Below are 14,474 nucleotides of genomic sequence, written 5' to 3' on the forward strand. Positions count from 1 at the left end.
CTCTGTCCACAAGGAATATCATTCTGTCCTACAGAGTGACAGACAAGCTTGCCCAAGCTAAGAGAATACCGTTTAGCTGAAATTAAACTAAGCGTGCTCACCTCTACTGAAAAAAAGCTTTGACATATTAGCTGCCAATCAAATTGCATGAAAATACTGAGCAATGTTCCATGGGAATCTTTCCTGGATTAAGTAAAAATTAGTTTTTTTCAGAGATAACCTGGACATTGGAATGGTCAGTACTCCTCTTAACTGATCTGTGAACAATTCCAAGCCCTGTGTGTGTGTGTGTCCATGTGTGAAGACTGCAGTATTAGAATTCATCATATGATTCAAGAGAGTGTAATTTAGTAAAGAGAAATACAAATATCAGCATTTCTACAGAAGTAATGAATACCATAAATACAAGAAAACAACTAGTAACTGAGGAAGCATGTTAAAAAGAAGCAGGCAGATGGGGATCACCAGTGAACATAAATCAATGCCACACCAAAAAAAAAACCAAAAAACACACCAAGCCCAAACACAAAAACCATAGAAAATCCAAACAAGGTCAACAAGAGTTAACTACAACCCCAATAGTATTTCTTTATTTTATTTATCCCTAAAAAGGCCATTGGAACACTGTGTCTATATCTGGCCATAGTTCTGGGCACAGTTCTTTACAACAGATTCACCCCTCTTGTAACTGGTAGGACACACAAAAAACGTCCAGAAAAGGGTCTATAAAGAAACACTTAACTATGTATTTTTTTAAGCTAAAGGATACAAGACTGATATGTAAAAGAATGGTTTTCAAATATTTAAGAGTCTAAGGCAGGGAAAAAGGAAACCATTTTGAACTTACTTCATGACTTTACAATTAGGAAAACCCAACAAAAATCAGATGTTTATGACTTACAGGAATTTTAAAGTTTAAAATCCATTTTAAGAAAGTTTCATACTGCATGTCTGTCGCAGGAGATTAAGGCTTGAAAGTTAAGCACCAGATATTTGCATTTAGAGATCAAACACTATTATATGCACCAATCAAACCAGAACCCTGAAAATTAAACTTGAGCTACACTCACTGCATTTGCCGAGATTCAAACACTGAGGTTCAAATATATGGAAAATTACTTCATAGGATTACTTGCAAAGAGCTTCAGTTATTTGAGGGGAAAAAAAAAAAAGGGTTTTGTTGAAGATACTTTAAAAAAGAGTCACCTTATAACAATACACTTCATAAATTATATTTTCGTAGTAAGTTGAAACAGTATGAAGGTATTTGTTTTAGGAAGCAACAAATCATTAGCATGTCACAGAACAAATGTTAAAAGTGGCAAAAAAGCAAAAATGCTTAAGTGTTGTATTGTAAATAATCACAACTAGGAATCTGCAATTGCATGTTTTCAATATGTTAAAATTTACCTGCAACACCATTCAATTCGGCCTTCTCCTTCACAAGTTTTTGCCCAGTGATTATCTGCAAGGTTTTTCATTGCCACAGCATATTCACACAGAGTTTCCTCATCCTCACAGTGCTCACGCCAGATCTTATCAAAGTCTCCCACTAAACAAAACAACAACAGAAAAAGCTGCACATTAGATACAAGGTGTCTCATTATCTCCATGGCAAAATCCCCATCTTCCAATTAAAAGAAGTTACATAATGCATCAAGAGATTACTTTACCTGCATGTAACAAAAACAAGGTCTCCTTTCTCTAGTCAAACATAATTCCAGGTTTTGGATAAGGAAGTGGCTATTGGGTACTTGAAAAACTAGCAACATTCTCAGTATACTGATTTTTTTTCAGTTTGTTCAGTGAAATTCAAGTCTCTGGGAAGTTTTACTTTCGGGTTTCTGTGTGTGAACATTAACATGACAAACATATTGGAAATGAAAGACTTCAAGGCTTCCTAGTAGCATTCATGTTCATGGCAAATACTGTGGATGATATTACATGGAAAAATGTCAAAATGGAACCCTACTATAGATTTCTTTGGATACATCGGAAAAAGAATTCAAACCTTTACTGATTTCTGCCTAACCTAGCCAGTCTCAATGAGTTTGCTTCTCAGGGACAGTACTGAAAGATCATATCAACTATGGTCAGAAAATCACAAAAACATATGTCTGTTGATCTCCAGGGCGAGATTTATTATATTTTCATGCTCTTCATCTTGCCAAAAAGAAGTTTTGCAGGTTCTGGTACTTTGAAGTAATTAAACATGATGATTTCCCCTCTTTTGCTGCTAAGTACTCACTTCTCTTAGTTTGCCCGACATAATGTACTGCTAAACAAAACCAGGATAAATGCTAGTAGTGGCTAGCCACAATTTCTATTGTGGTTTTTAAAATGTGCAAACCCTTGGTATACCTTCATAAAAGGACATTTCTGCCCTAAGAAAGTAAACTCCTGTGTACTGTATGATCTTCACTAATTCCTTTTATTTCTTAATCACAAATGTGAGCACATCTAGTTTAAATATATATATGTAAATCTGTACAATAAAAATTACCAGCTGATTTTGCAGCTACAAGCTAACAGAGCTAAAACCAAGTTTTTAGATTAAGCTTTGACTTAGGCAACTAATGTACTTTTCACATGGTTCCAGAATGATTTTTTGTAGCACCTTCATATTGCAAAGAAATATTTTAGAAGTCTATCAAGCATAAGCTAAGTATTAATGTCTGCAAGCCTGAGAGTAGCTTGCAGCATGACCTGTCCTTCAGGTCATTCAGGAAAAGCATAAAAAGACAGCTTCAAAGTAAAAAAATAGTTATTTCTTCATGAAATATGCATTTAAGCTTAAAGTTGACATGGCTGGGCAAACTAAGGGAAGAAAATCTATGACAAACTCCATATTCAAAGATGCAGTTTCTAACTTGGGAGCTCCTACACCATGAAATCGGCTAATGACAATGGTAAGCAAGCCTACAATGACACTCCAGCAGCACTTGTTTAAACTCACATATTCTTGTTTAAACATCTACTGTTGACCCAGTCAATACTGGGTTTGACATGACGCTCACTTGTCTGCCCTTTCATTAATGTAAGCTCCAAAGAAACTGCAGATAAAGGACTCCCTTATAAGATACCGGCACTGTTGTGCAAGGGCTTTTGAAGAAGTATCTGTGAGGTCCAGTTTCCCTTAAGCAAGTATCATGGTAGTGAGTTGCTTTGGTTTGGTTTTTTTCTTGATTCTTCTTGCGGGTGAGCTTGGAGAAGGCATAGATGCACAACAGGTTCACAGGAACTTGAATTCCAGAATCATGCCCCAATACTGCATTGAAAATCCACATATGCTTCCTTCCGTCGAGATTTTGAGGCAGTGACTACAACAGGTCTTGCAGCACGCAATTTGAGGCTGATATGCAGAACACAATAGAGCTATGTATTAAATTATTTGAACAATACATTATAATCCATGTGCAAATATTGCATTAACTCCATAGTGGAGTTAAACATTTATTTATGAATCATAGCTTGTGTAACCAAAAAGGCAGTAAAATATGCAGGATGGTTTCACCGTAAAACTAACAGTTACTAAAGAAATGAATAAAATCTTCTGTTAAGCAATCAATAATACTGTAAATTAAATAGATGCTTGCTGTAGGCTAATCTAAAGGAATAATAATAAAAAGTGTCTTGCATCTTCACTCGCATCCTAAAGTTAACATTTGATTTTGTGCCTTCAACTTTGTCTCGCATACTCCTGACCATGTTTTGAGCACTGCCTCTTCAGACCTCGACTAAGGAACCAGTTATGCCAATGTCCAGCTGAAGAGTAGGATTGGAAAGACCAGCTCCTAACAGGAGTTTCACACACGTCTCAAATCATCTGAGTGACATTACTTTAAAAGTATTTAATATTTGCTCTCCTCTCCATCCAGGATTGCCCAGAAAATAAATTACCTACTCTTCACCTTGCAGATTAACTCTTCCTTCAAAAACAGAAATATCCCAGTAGCCCAGCCCTTTCTAGCAATTCTGTCAGTGAACAAATGACTGATCAAATTGTAGGTTCTTCGTAACAGTCTTTTCTAATGCAATAACAAAAATCCTACACTCTTTAGCTAGAATAGATAAATTCCTCTAAGTAGTTCCCACCCACACTAATATTGACCACAGAACAGCCAGATCATGTCCTTAAACTAACCCGCAGAGTAATCAGCAGTTACTGAATCCTGTCACAGAGAGAACAGGTCAGGCACATAGAAATTATTTCTAAATGAACTTAATTACAAGATAGTTTTAATTGTGGGTAACAGCAATAGACACCTAACGTTAGCCGAAAATTTCAACAGCTGAAAACATTATTCATAAAGAAGAAAATCATACAAACTCAGTAAGAACTCCCCTCATTCCACATTTATGTACAAGATTTCAAAGGTCCCCAGCACAATGCAGGAAGACCAGGCTTACCATTGTTGGTGGGACAATCATAATTCTCTCCAAGCAGTCTATTTTTAAGAACAAAAATACAGCTCTTTTCCATCCTATTTTTTGTTTTTTATTTTTAAAAGACAATTCTTTATAGAGTGTTAAATGGAACTGTCATTAAAGATATGTTTATGAAATAAACAGAATAATTAATTAGCCAATTATTCTTCAACTTCTGACAGAAAAAAGTCATATCAATTAGTATTTTAAACAAAACACAAGCCTCTCTATATTAAAGAAACAGAGCTCAGTTTTGCTAAATGCAGCATTTTTCATTTGGTGATGGGATAAACCCCCAAACAGCTGATTTGAATCATTCTCTTTTATCAAGCAATGAAATAGGTAAGTCATGCAGAGTTAAAAGTACTATCTGCACCCAAACCCCCAAGTTTTGTAATTATTAGAATCACAGGAATTGTTTAGGTTGGAACGGACCTTAAAGATCATCTAGTTCCAAACTCCATGCTGTGAGGTCAGGGACACCTTCCACTAGATTAGGTTGCTCAAAGCCCCATCCAGCCTGGCCTTATTGATCCTCCTTAACTCCACTGGTGTTCTTAAGAAAAACAATGCAATCATCTCTGACAATCTCAAAAACAAACAGAAAATATTTCACCAAACAAGATCATTATTCAAATTTAACTGACACCATGGACTTATGCTTCAAGTAGATGCAATGTGGGTTTAGGTTTAATGAACAACTGCCCCAAAAGAAACATTTTCTTAACATTTAAGGAAAAATGGTATTAGAACAGTCATTATTTCCTTTTGAAAAAAGATCACAATTTTCTGAATTCAAAGTAGCTGTAATTAAAAAAAACAAAAGATGACCAAACAGGGGTTTAAGGATTTGAAGTCTTGGCTACCTACATGGTAACTGGTAGTGAAAAAAACCCCTACATTAAATCCACTACCTATGCAATACTTCTACTTAATAGCACACTGCTTGCCTATGTACACCTTTGATAGCTCTGGTAGAGAAGAAAATAAGCTCAATACATTCACAAACAATGAAAGACAGAAGCAAGACGGAGGTGTTCAAATTTGTAGAACAGTTTTTAATAAAGCCCCTTGAATTGCTCATCGGAAAAAGCAAACCTTTCCCCACAATTAGCAAGTGTCCGTGACAGTGCTGGATAATTTCAGGTGACAGGTGCTGTAGCAACGCCTAGCAAGATCTGAACTTCCTTTTTTGTTACTGACTGCAATGCACTGTGGAATGAAAAAAATCCATCTCATTTCTAGCTTCTCAAGACCATCTCTCACCAGTAAACTAGCTTCTACAATGCGCTAAACAGTAAATGGGAAAAGCAACCCTACACTGTCCACTAGGCTAAATCTGAAATTAAACCTCTATACCTGACAAACTTCCCTCATTAACAGTGACATGTCAGTCGAAATTTAGCTGTAAAACTACATGTCTGGATACTGTGGCAATGATTAATAAAATTAATTACGTGAGGAATACTAGCTAATACTACGCTATTTACAACTTCCAGTATATACAAGATAAAGGAGAGACTTAGTGAACATCTGTCATCATATCCAGTATTCTTATGAAAGACATTAGGTATTTTTGGCCTCATCGTTTTCCAATTTTACATGTCTCAATACAGAACATGAACTTCAACTCGAACAAAGTTCAAGCAATTTGAGCTAATATTTTTCTTCTCTAGTCTGACTAGTGTTTGCTTTACATTTCTTAGGCTCTACCTGAAATACTTCACAATAACATGTATTAACACAAGTGCAAGAATCTAATTTTCTTAGTTTATCTCAACATCAATGTTCCTGCCTCCTACTCATACAGAAAGGATTCATTTGACCAAACACACATTTCTACATCTGACCTGTCAGGTAAACATCCTATCTATCTGTTTCCACTAAACAGACTCCCAGGGTACAATTCATGTGCTATTTAAAGCATCTACTAGGAGTCAGCTTCCATTACCCTGAAGAATGATGTATGTCTCTGATCTGCTATAAATCTCTGATAGCTGTCAGACAAAAAGTGGGGAGCCTATTTGTGATAGTTTAAGCAATTACTGCCCCCAGGTGTTGGTTCTACTCTGTTGGAAACTATCACCTTTCTTTCCTTTTCCTCAAACCTGACTGCAGCTTCAGGACACCAACACAGAGATAAACACATTACAGCAACTACTGATTGAGACAGATTTGTGCAAATGGAAGTGCAAAATTCGGAAGCAGCTGAGGTACAGGTAGGAGATTTTATTACACTGACCCTGCAATAGGAACACCATCTTCCCCAGCAAGGCAACAAATAAGCAGTGAAAGAGGTTATATACAGCCTTTTGTTCAGTGGATGCAAATCTGTGCTGTAGCCAGCGGGTTTTCAAAATCGGTGGGTTAAGTAAGTGATACCAATCATTAAATTCCCCGAAATAGAAAACACTATGAGATTTCTAATGAAAGTCGTGCTGCAAAACTGGTGTGCAAACTGTAAGGGCAATCATATCTTAATGCTTATGTCATAAAAGAGCATCAATACTAATCTTAATGGAATGGAATCTAGTTTTTATTGCTTGAAAATGTAACAGTATTACAAAATGAATCCCTTTTCTAAAAAATTAATGCAAATGGGGAAAGACAAATCTTGACAATCTATGTTTATGGCTACAGTGAACTCCAAAAAGGAGTAACAATTGTTAATTTGTCACATAGAGTTCAGTGACAAAGTTTTCCTGTCCTGTGAAAAATGCCACTATTTCAAAATGTTTCCTGTTCACATCAGGAAGAACTTAAGCTCTCTCAAGGTTTTTCATGAAAAACATGTAAGAGGCAGAGACAATAAAGCAACCAACTTCAAAAAAACACTTTTCTCATGAATGTCTAAACCACTTAGCTACTCAGGCTACTTATTAACATCAGGCAGGGTCCTGTAAATTGTTCCTAATTTTCTGGATTTGAAAAACCTTCAAATAAAATTATTATCCATTTCTTCGAAGTTTCAACAAATCATTCTTTTAAGGAATCACCACCAAATGTTTCTATCAACTTCTGTGCTACAGTAAACTAATATCAGGATAAATATCAGTTCTGCCTAATTCTAAGCCTGAATAGTCTAACAGGTGCACAGAAGGAGAAATGAAACATTTTAGTGAACACACAGCAAAATATTTCATAAAATACCTTTACAATACCATTACCTCAGCAATTTTTTTCCACTTGTACTCAATACAGGATTTCCAGGGAGAAGCAAAGGGCCCTGTAAATCATCCTTCCAGATTATATTCAAAACCATCTACAACTGAGGGTTATGCTGCACAGAAAATGTTTACTTGATGAATACAGTTCTGCATGTCTACAAAGGTAATAAATAAGTCAGAGAAAAAAAGGTTGCCTCTGTATCAGGGGAAGGGATTTTTATCACAGTAAAAATTAAACCCACTTGGCTGCTACAGGCAACTAGAAACAAACAAATATCACAGAGCAGATGTTCCATAGATCATGTTTGGTTCCCTATGAAGCACTAAATCTGTTTTTACAAGCCTGTCTGTCAGGCCAGACAGACATCAGCATACATGCAATACATACAGCATATACGAATATATGCAACTGATGCAACATGCTCTGGCCCACAGCTGCAAGTGCCCAAAAGATGTATAGACAAAAAAACCCCTGTAAGATTTGGGGTCACCTGGGAGCAAGACACTAAACCAAACATCGCTTTTTGCCATCCCCATGTTGTAATAGGCTAGTAGGAGAAAAGAAAATCTCATGAAAACCCCTAATTTCTATACTTTAAGGGCTTGTGTCAAGCATGCATAATCCTAAAGTTTCTTATAAGTGAATAACTGTGCACTTGAAATCCACTTTACCTTCTGGATTTTGCCCTGGTGTGTAAGGTAATTACAATTAAACCAATCTATTTTGGACAGGAAACGGGAGCAAAACTTCAGAAAAACACACAAGTCTTATGCTCATCAGACACACTCCAAAGTCAACGTGTTACACCTCAGTGTGTTACGTTCTCACTTAAGAGAGTTTCCTTCACGAAGACAAAGTTTATAGGCTAACCTCAGGAATTATGTGTCTTTTTAGGAATCACTAGACAGGTTCTGCCTCTGTTACTGCCTTAAAGTAGTCTGAAAAATCTCACGAATGATTACCTAATTTAGTTGACATATTCACTCAGTATGGACAAGGACCTATCACCTTAATCAAAAAAAAAAAAAAAAAATACACTTTTTGTTCTCCCCACTAAAAATCCATGCTCATTTGCTAAACTTCATTAAGTCATTTTAAAAATATACGACATATAATACTAACATAGTATGCACAGTGGAAAAAATAAAGTATCCTACAATTACAAAATACCAGATCTGCCATGGCATTTATGATTACACGCTTTCCATCTGTATTTACTAATTAACAATAGAGAAGGTGTAAGGGCAAGGGAAGGAAATTGAAAAGGATGAGAAGTAAAAAGGAGGAAAAAAAATATTTCCACTAGAAGTCATACTAGATTAGTAATATCCCTAAAGTAGGAAAAGGTAAGTAAGTATTAGTCACACAGTAAAAGAGTTAAGGTTGTTGAAGAAAAAAAAAACTTCAATACAAACTTAAAAAATTTACGCTGAACCATTTCAAACATGGCAAATACTTGTCAAATACACTGGTATGCTCTGGGACTATACTATGGCATAAGCCACAGAACAGAAGTACAAAGAAAATCTATCCACCACATTTACAAGAAGGGGTTCAACGAATGCAGAAACTAAAAAAAGAAGCCAAGATCCAGCTTTGATGAATCTCAAGAGTCAGCTTTTCACCAGGAAAACACCATCAAACCATTTAGATGACACGATGCTGACTAAACTTTACTCTAGTGATTCCTTAGTAACTAGAAAAAATTGCTGTGATGTATCCTTAGTTAAGAAATACTGCTCTTGCAATTTGATAAGTATGCAAGTTCTTCGGAAACATGTTAGCTTGAAGTTTCAAAGCATATTGTCACAGCTCATCTTCAAAAAAAGAGGAGAATGGCTGTGGGAATTAAAACAAAGTTATAACAATGGTGCCAGTTATAAGCAAGTCAGATAATACACTGGCTTGCCTTTTACAAGTGCTCATTCAAACTCATGGCTTGCTAACATCAGCAAGGCAAATGAATTCTCAAAGAAATCAGCTTATTAATATCAAGCCTGTATAACTTCTACGAACAAACGTCTCAGTGTCTCAAGGACACATGTATTTCCCTTCAACATCTCTAACAGAAGACGATAACTTAAGATCATACTACAAAACCCAGGACTTTTAGGCTTATCCACCCTGTGTAAGGGGAAAGATTTAGATTAGACATTAGCAAGAAATTCTTCATGATGAGGGTGGCGAGACTGACACAGCTTGTGCAGGGAAGCTGTGGATGCCCCATCCCTGGAGGTGTTCAAGGCCAGGTTGGATGGGGCCTTGAGCAGCCTGGTCTGGTGAAATGTGTCCCTGCCCACGGCAGACAAGCGGAACTGGATGATCTTTAAGGTCTCTTCCAATCCAAACCATTCTACAAATTCTTTGCAACATAATCACATAGCTTTCAGAAGGATACTCAACATACTTTTTCCTCTACCAACAAAATTAATATGCACTTCTAGTACTGTTTGCTTATTTAGACAAAATGGAATCAAGCTTCATAGAACCCTAGTAAATGTGAGAAAGGAGAGAATAAAAAAACAATGAAACAAACAAACAATCAACAAAAAAAACCCGAGAATATAAGATTGTGCAATACAGCTAGCTCTGCTTCTGCATTATATGGAAGTGGGAGCACAGCCCTGTGGAGACAAGAGGTTTTCCCAGAGTAATAAGCTGTATGCATATAACTATGGATGCATTTGTTAACTGCTTTTTCATCAACAAGTTATAATTCAATTTGTACTGAGAAAATACAAACAATTTGTTGCTTTTTCTATTTCTCTTTAGGGAAGTGTGAACTCTGTATGTACCTACCAGTCAGTGCCTCCAAGTATTAAAAAACAAAACAAACAAACAAACAAAAAAACAAACAAGAGAACCTTCAGAGGTCAAGAATGTACTAGTATTACAATTTCAGAATGACATTTAAGATGCTGAGGAAGGAGATTCTCAAGTGTGCTTCTAGAAGATGAGATGTACAGAGATCATGTAGAGAGAGATGTAAGGGAAAAAAGACTCAAAAAAAAAAATTGTGAAGTTGAAACAATCTAACCTATTAAGTACCACAACTACTAATTGCTAGTAACTTGTAAAGACCATCTACTATTGAATAGCAGGTAATGGTGGAGCTCTCTTTGCTGCAAAGACATGACATGAGGAACTGCTTGGGTTTTAACTCTATCCATGAAGTTACATACAATATTACTAATTTAGCTACAAAATACACAGTAAATTTTTCACTGACACATGATTTATAGGACATACAAATTAAGCTAAGATGACTATTTACTCTTTTGTTTAACCACTTACAGTAATGTGAAGATAAAACACAACTTACCCTCGCATACTAACTTGCTTTTTGCTGAGAAGTAGGCTTTCATAAATTGCCATGTAATTTAGGCTCTAATCTAAGAAAAATTCATTTGTTATAGAGATTGCTCACATTTTTTTAAAAGTTAGCAGTGCCAATGTTTGTCTGTCTTAATCCACAGGCACTATGAAATAACAGAAGAACATGAACTGCTCAAAGCTGAGCTCTTTTGCCAGGATTTGGCTGCTAAAATGTACTATGTTCCTTCACCTAAATGTCAGGAGAACAAGGGAGATCCTCCCTTCAGTTTTGGCTCACCAAGGCCAAAACAAACAGTGACTCTTGATCAGTGTATGAGCCAGCAATGTGCGTCCACAGCCCAGAAAACCAGCTGTATCCTGGGCTGCATCAAAAGAAGTACGACCAGCAGATTAAGAGAGGCGATTCTCCCACTCTATTCTGCTCTTGTAAGACCCCACCTGGAGTACTGTGTCCAGTCTTGGAGCCCTCAGCACAAGAAAGACATGGACCTGTGGGAGCAGGTCCAGAGGAGGACCACAAAAATTCGAGGACAGGCTGGTAGAGTTGGGGTTGTTCAGCCTGCAGAAGGGAAGGTCCCAGGGGAGACCTTATAGCAGCCTTCCAGTACTTAAAGAAGGTCTATAGGAAAGCTGGAGAGGACATGTAGTGATAAGACAGGGAGGAAGGGCTTTAAACTCAAAGAGGGTAGACTTAGATTAGGTAAAAAGAAGAAATTATTCACTATAAAAGTGGTGAGACACTGGAACAGGCTGCCCAGAGAAGTCGTGGATGCCTCATCACTGGAAGTGTTTGAGGCCAGGTTGAGCAACTTCGTTCAGTGGAAGGTGTCCCTGCCCATGGCAGGGGGCTGGAACCGGATGATCTTTAAGGTCTCTTCCAACCCAAACCATTCCGTGATTCTACGAGTAACTATGTTGGTAGATACCTGTGCCCAAATCCAATGAAGAGACTCCTGTGAAGACTTCTGAAACCCCAAATAGAATGACCTTGTTACTTTAACAGTAGTGTTATATGCAGACACAGATGAGAGGCAAGAACTAGTGCCTACAACAGGAGGAATTCCCATTTTATAAATGTCCTTCTTCAGGTATGCACCAGGCCAGCAAAGAGCTGTGGATGCACTGGAAAAATGGATGGGTGACTTTTTTGTAACCTGCCTTACAAAGATTAGATAGATCACTACAATCAATCTGAGACTACAAATTTCAGGAAACAAATCTCAACTCTGACTGAAAGCATTTCTGGGAGGGTTAAGCATTCCAATATGACCCATAAGAACCTTGCGTAAAGGCATTAATACTGATGACAAAGTAGATTTTTCAAGGACTCAGAGCAATTTATTTTATTACAGCTTTTCCCCAGCTGTTTCGCTTAGTGCTCCAGCCTGAATTTTTCCTTCACAGCTGAAAGACAGGAGGCACAAACAATTCAGAAAGCCATGCACCTCTCTAGATCGCTATTCAATCTCTCTCGGCAGTTATGACCTACTGTCCTCCTCGCTCCTGCGGATCCTCAGCCTGGAAAACGCTGATGTTCCACTGGGGAACTGCGGGGAAAGGCCTGGCTGGAGGGATCAGCTATGAGGGGTCCCACAGCACACAGACCCCCACGCTGTCACACCCCCCGGGAGAAGCTCCCGGAGACGCGCCCCTTGAGCCCCTGCCGGGAGACCACGGAAAGCGGCCAAACCCCGGGGCTCCTCGGGAAGGCGAGACCCCCCCCTTTCCCACAGGGCCGCCCCCCCCAGGCCCGGCTCCCCCTGCAGGCCCAGTCCCCCGCCGTTACCTTCCCGGTACTTCTTGCGCAGCCGCCGGTGGACGCTCTTCACCACCCCCGACAGCTTCTCCTGTTCCAGCTTGCGCTCCTGCTCCGGCGGTGGCGGTGGCGGAGGGGGGGCAGCGGCGGCCCCGCCGGGCCGGGACTGTGGGGCGGCCGCCATAGCACAGCCGCTGCTCCGCTGCGCGCAGCCTGCCCGGGGGAGGCGGGGCCGCGGGCATGCGCGCCCCCGACACGCGAGACACACACCCCCGCGCGCGCCCCCGCCCCGCGCGCTCCTGACACACCGCCCCGCGCGCCAGGCCCCGCCCCCCGCGCCCCGCCCCTCGCGCGCGCTCGCGCTCCCACCGCCCTCCCTCCCCGCCCCCCACCAATCGTTTTGTGATTCTATGATTGTTATTCACCAGGTGAGGTTTAGATTGGATAATAGGGAGAATATCTTTACTGAGAGAGTGGGGATGCATTGGAATCATAGAATCATAGAATCACCAGGTTGGAAAAGACTTCTTGGATCATCAAGTTCAGCCATTCCTGTCTGTCACTAAACCATGTCCCTGAGCACCTCGTCTACCCGTCTTTTAAACACCTCCAGGGATGGGGACTCCACCACCTCCCTGGGCAGCCTCCGCCAGTGCCCAATGACCTTTTCTGTGAAAAAATGTTTTCCTGATATCCAGTCTGAACCTCCCCTGGCAGAGCTTGAGGCCATTCCCTCTTGTCCTGTCCCCTGTCACTTGGGAGAAGAGCCCAGCTCCCTCCTCTCTACAACCTCCTTTCAGGTAGTTGTAGAGAACAATAAGGTCTCCCCTCAGCCTCCTCAAGGAACAGGCTGCCCAAGGAAGTGGAGGAGACTCCATCCCTGGTGGAGTTCAAAGAACGTGTAGTTCATAGAATCATAGAATAGTTTGAGTTGGAAGGGACCTTAAAAATCATTTAGTTCCAACCCCCTGCCATGGGCAGGGACATCCCACTAGATCAGGCCGCCTAGGCCCCATCCGACCTGGCCTTGAACACCTCCAGGGATGGGGCATCCACAGCTTCCCTGGGCAACCTCTGCCAGTGCCTAACCACTCTTATAGTGAAGAAATTCCTCCTCATGTCTAATCTAACTCTGCCCCTCTCCAGTTTATACCCATTGCCCCTCGTCCTATCACTGCAAGGCTTCGTAAAGTCCTCCCCAGCTCTCCTGTAGCCCCTTCAGGTACTGGTAGGTCGCTATAAGGTCTCAGAACCTTCTGTTTTCCAGGCTGAACAACCCCAACTGTCTCAGCCTGTCCTCATAGCAGAGGGGCTCCAGCCCTCTGATCATTGTTGTAGCCCTCCTCTGGACCTGTTCCAACAGCTCTGTCTCCTTCTTATGTGAGAATTCCAGAACTGGACACAGTACTCCAGGTGGAATCTTACAAGAGAGGAATAGAGGGGCAGAATCCCCTCCCTCGCCCTGCTGGCCAAGCTTCTTTTGATGCAGCCCGGGATACTGTTGGCCTTCTGGGCTGCGAGCATGCATTGCCGGCTTATGTCCAGCTTCTTGGCAATCAGCACCTCCAAGTCCTTCTCTGCAGGCCTGCTCTTAATCACATCATCCCCCATCCTGTATTGAAAGGCTCCTTGGGACTTAATTTAGTAGGCATGGTATTGTTGGGCTGATGATTGGACTGAATTATCTTAGAGGTCTTTTCCAACCTTAATAATTCTATGATTCTATTCAGTGATTTCCAGAAAAGCCTTCCACAGCCCTACATCTGGAGCAGGTCACCTTATGGTG

The 14,474-nt window shown here is 40.0% G+C and overlaps 1 protein-coding gene across 1 annotated transcript in view; it reads right to left on the reverse strand.

The window, feature by feature from the left end:
* The window catches only part of BMT2 (base methyltransferase of 25S rRNA 2 homolog), a 34,279-nt gene extending 21,346 nt beyond the window's left edge, over positions 1–12,933 (reverse strand). The window contains exons 1-2 of the mRNA XM_054072870.1: positions 12,719–12,933; positions 1,411–1,552 (exon numbers count right to left, since the gene is read on the reverse strand). Coding sequence (XP_053928845.1) covers positions 1,411–1,552; positions 12,719–12,872 — 296 coding nt within the window. The 5' untranslated portion in view covers positions 12,873–12,933. The remainder of the gene's footprint in view (positions 1–1,410; positions 1,553–12,718) is intronic.
* Between the last annotated feature and the right edge of the window lie 1,541 nt (positions 12,934–14,474).

Source organism: Cuculus canorus, chromosome 1 (assembly GCF_017976375.1).
Source record: "Cuculus canorus isolate bCucCan1 chromosome 1, bCucCan1.pri, whole genome shotgun sequence".
NCBI lineage: Eukaryota > Metazoa > Chordata > Aves > Cuculiformes > Cuculidae > Cuculus > Cuculus canorus.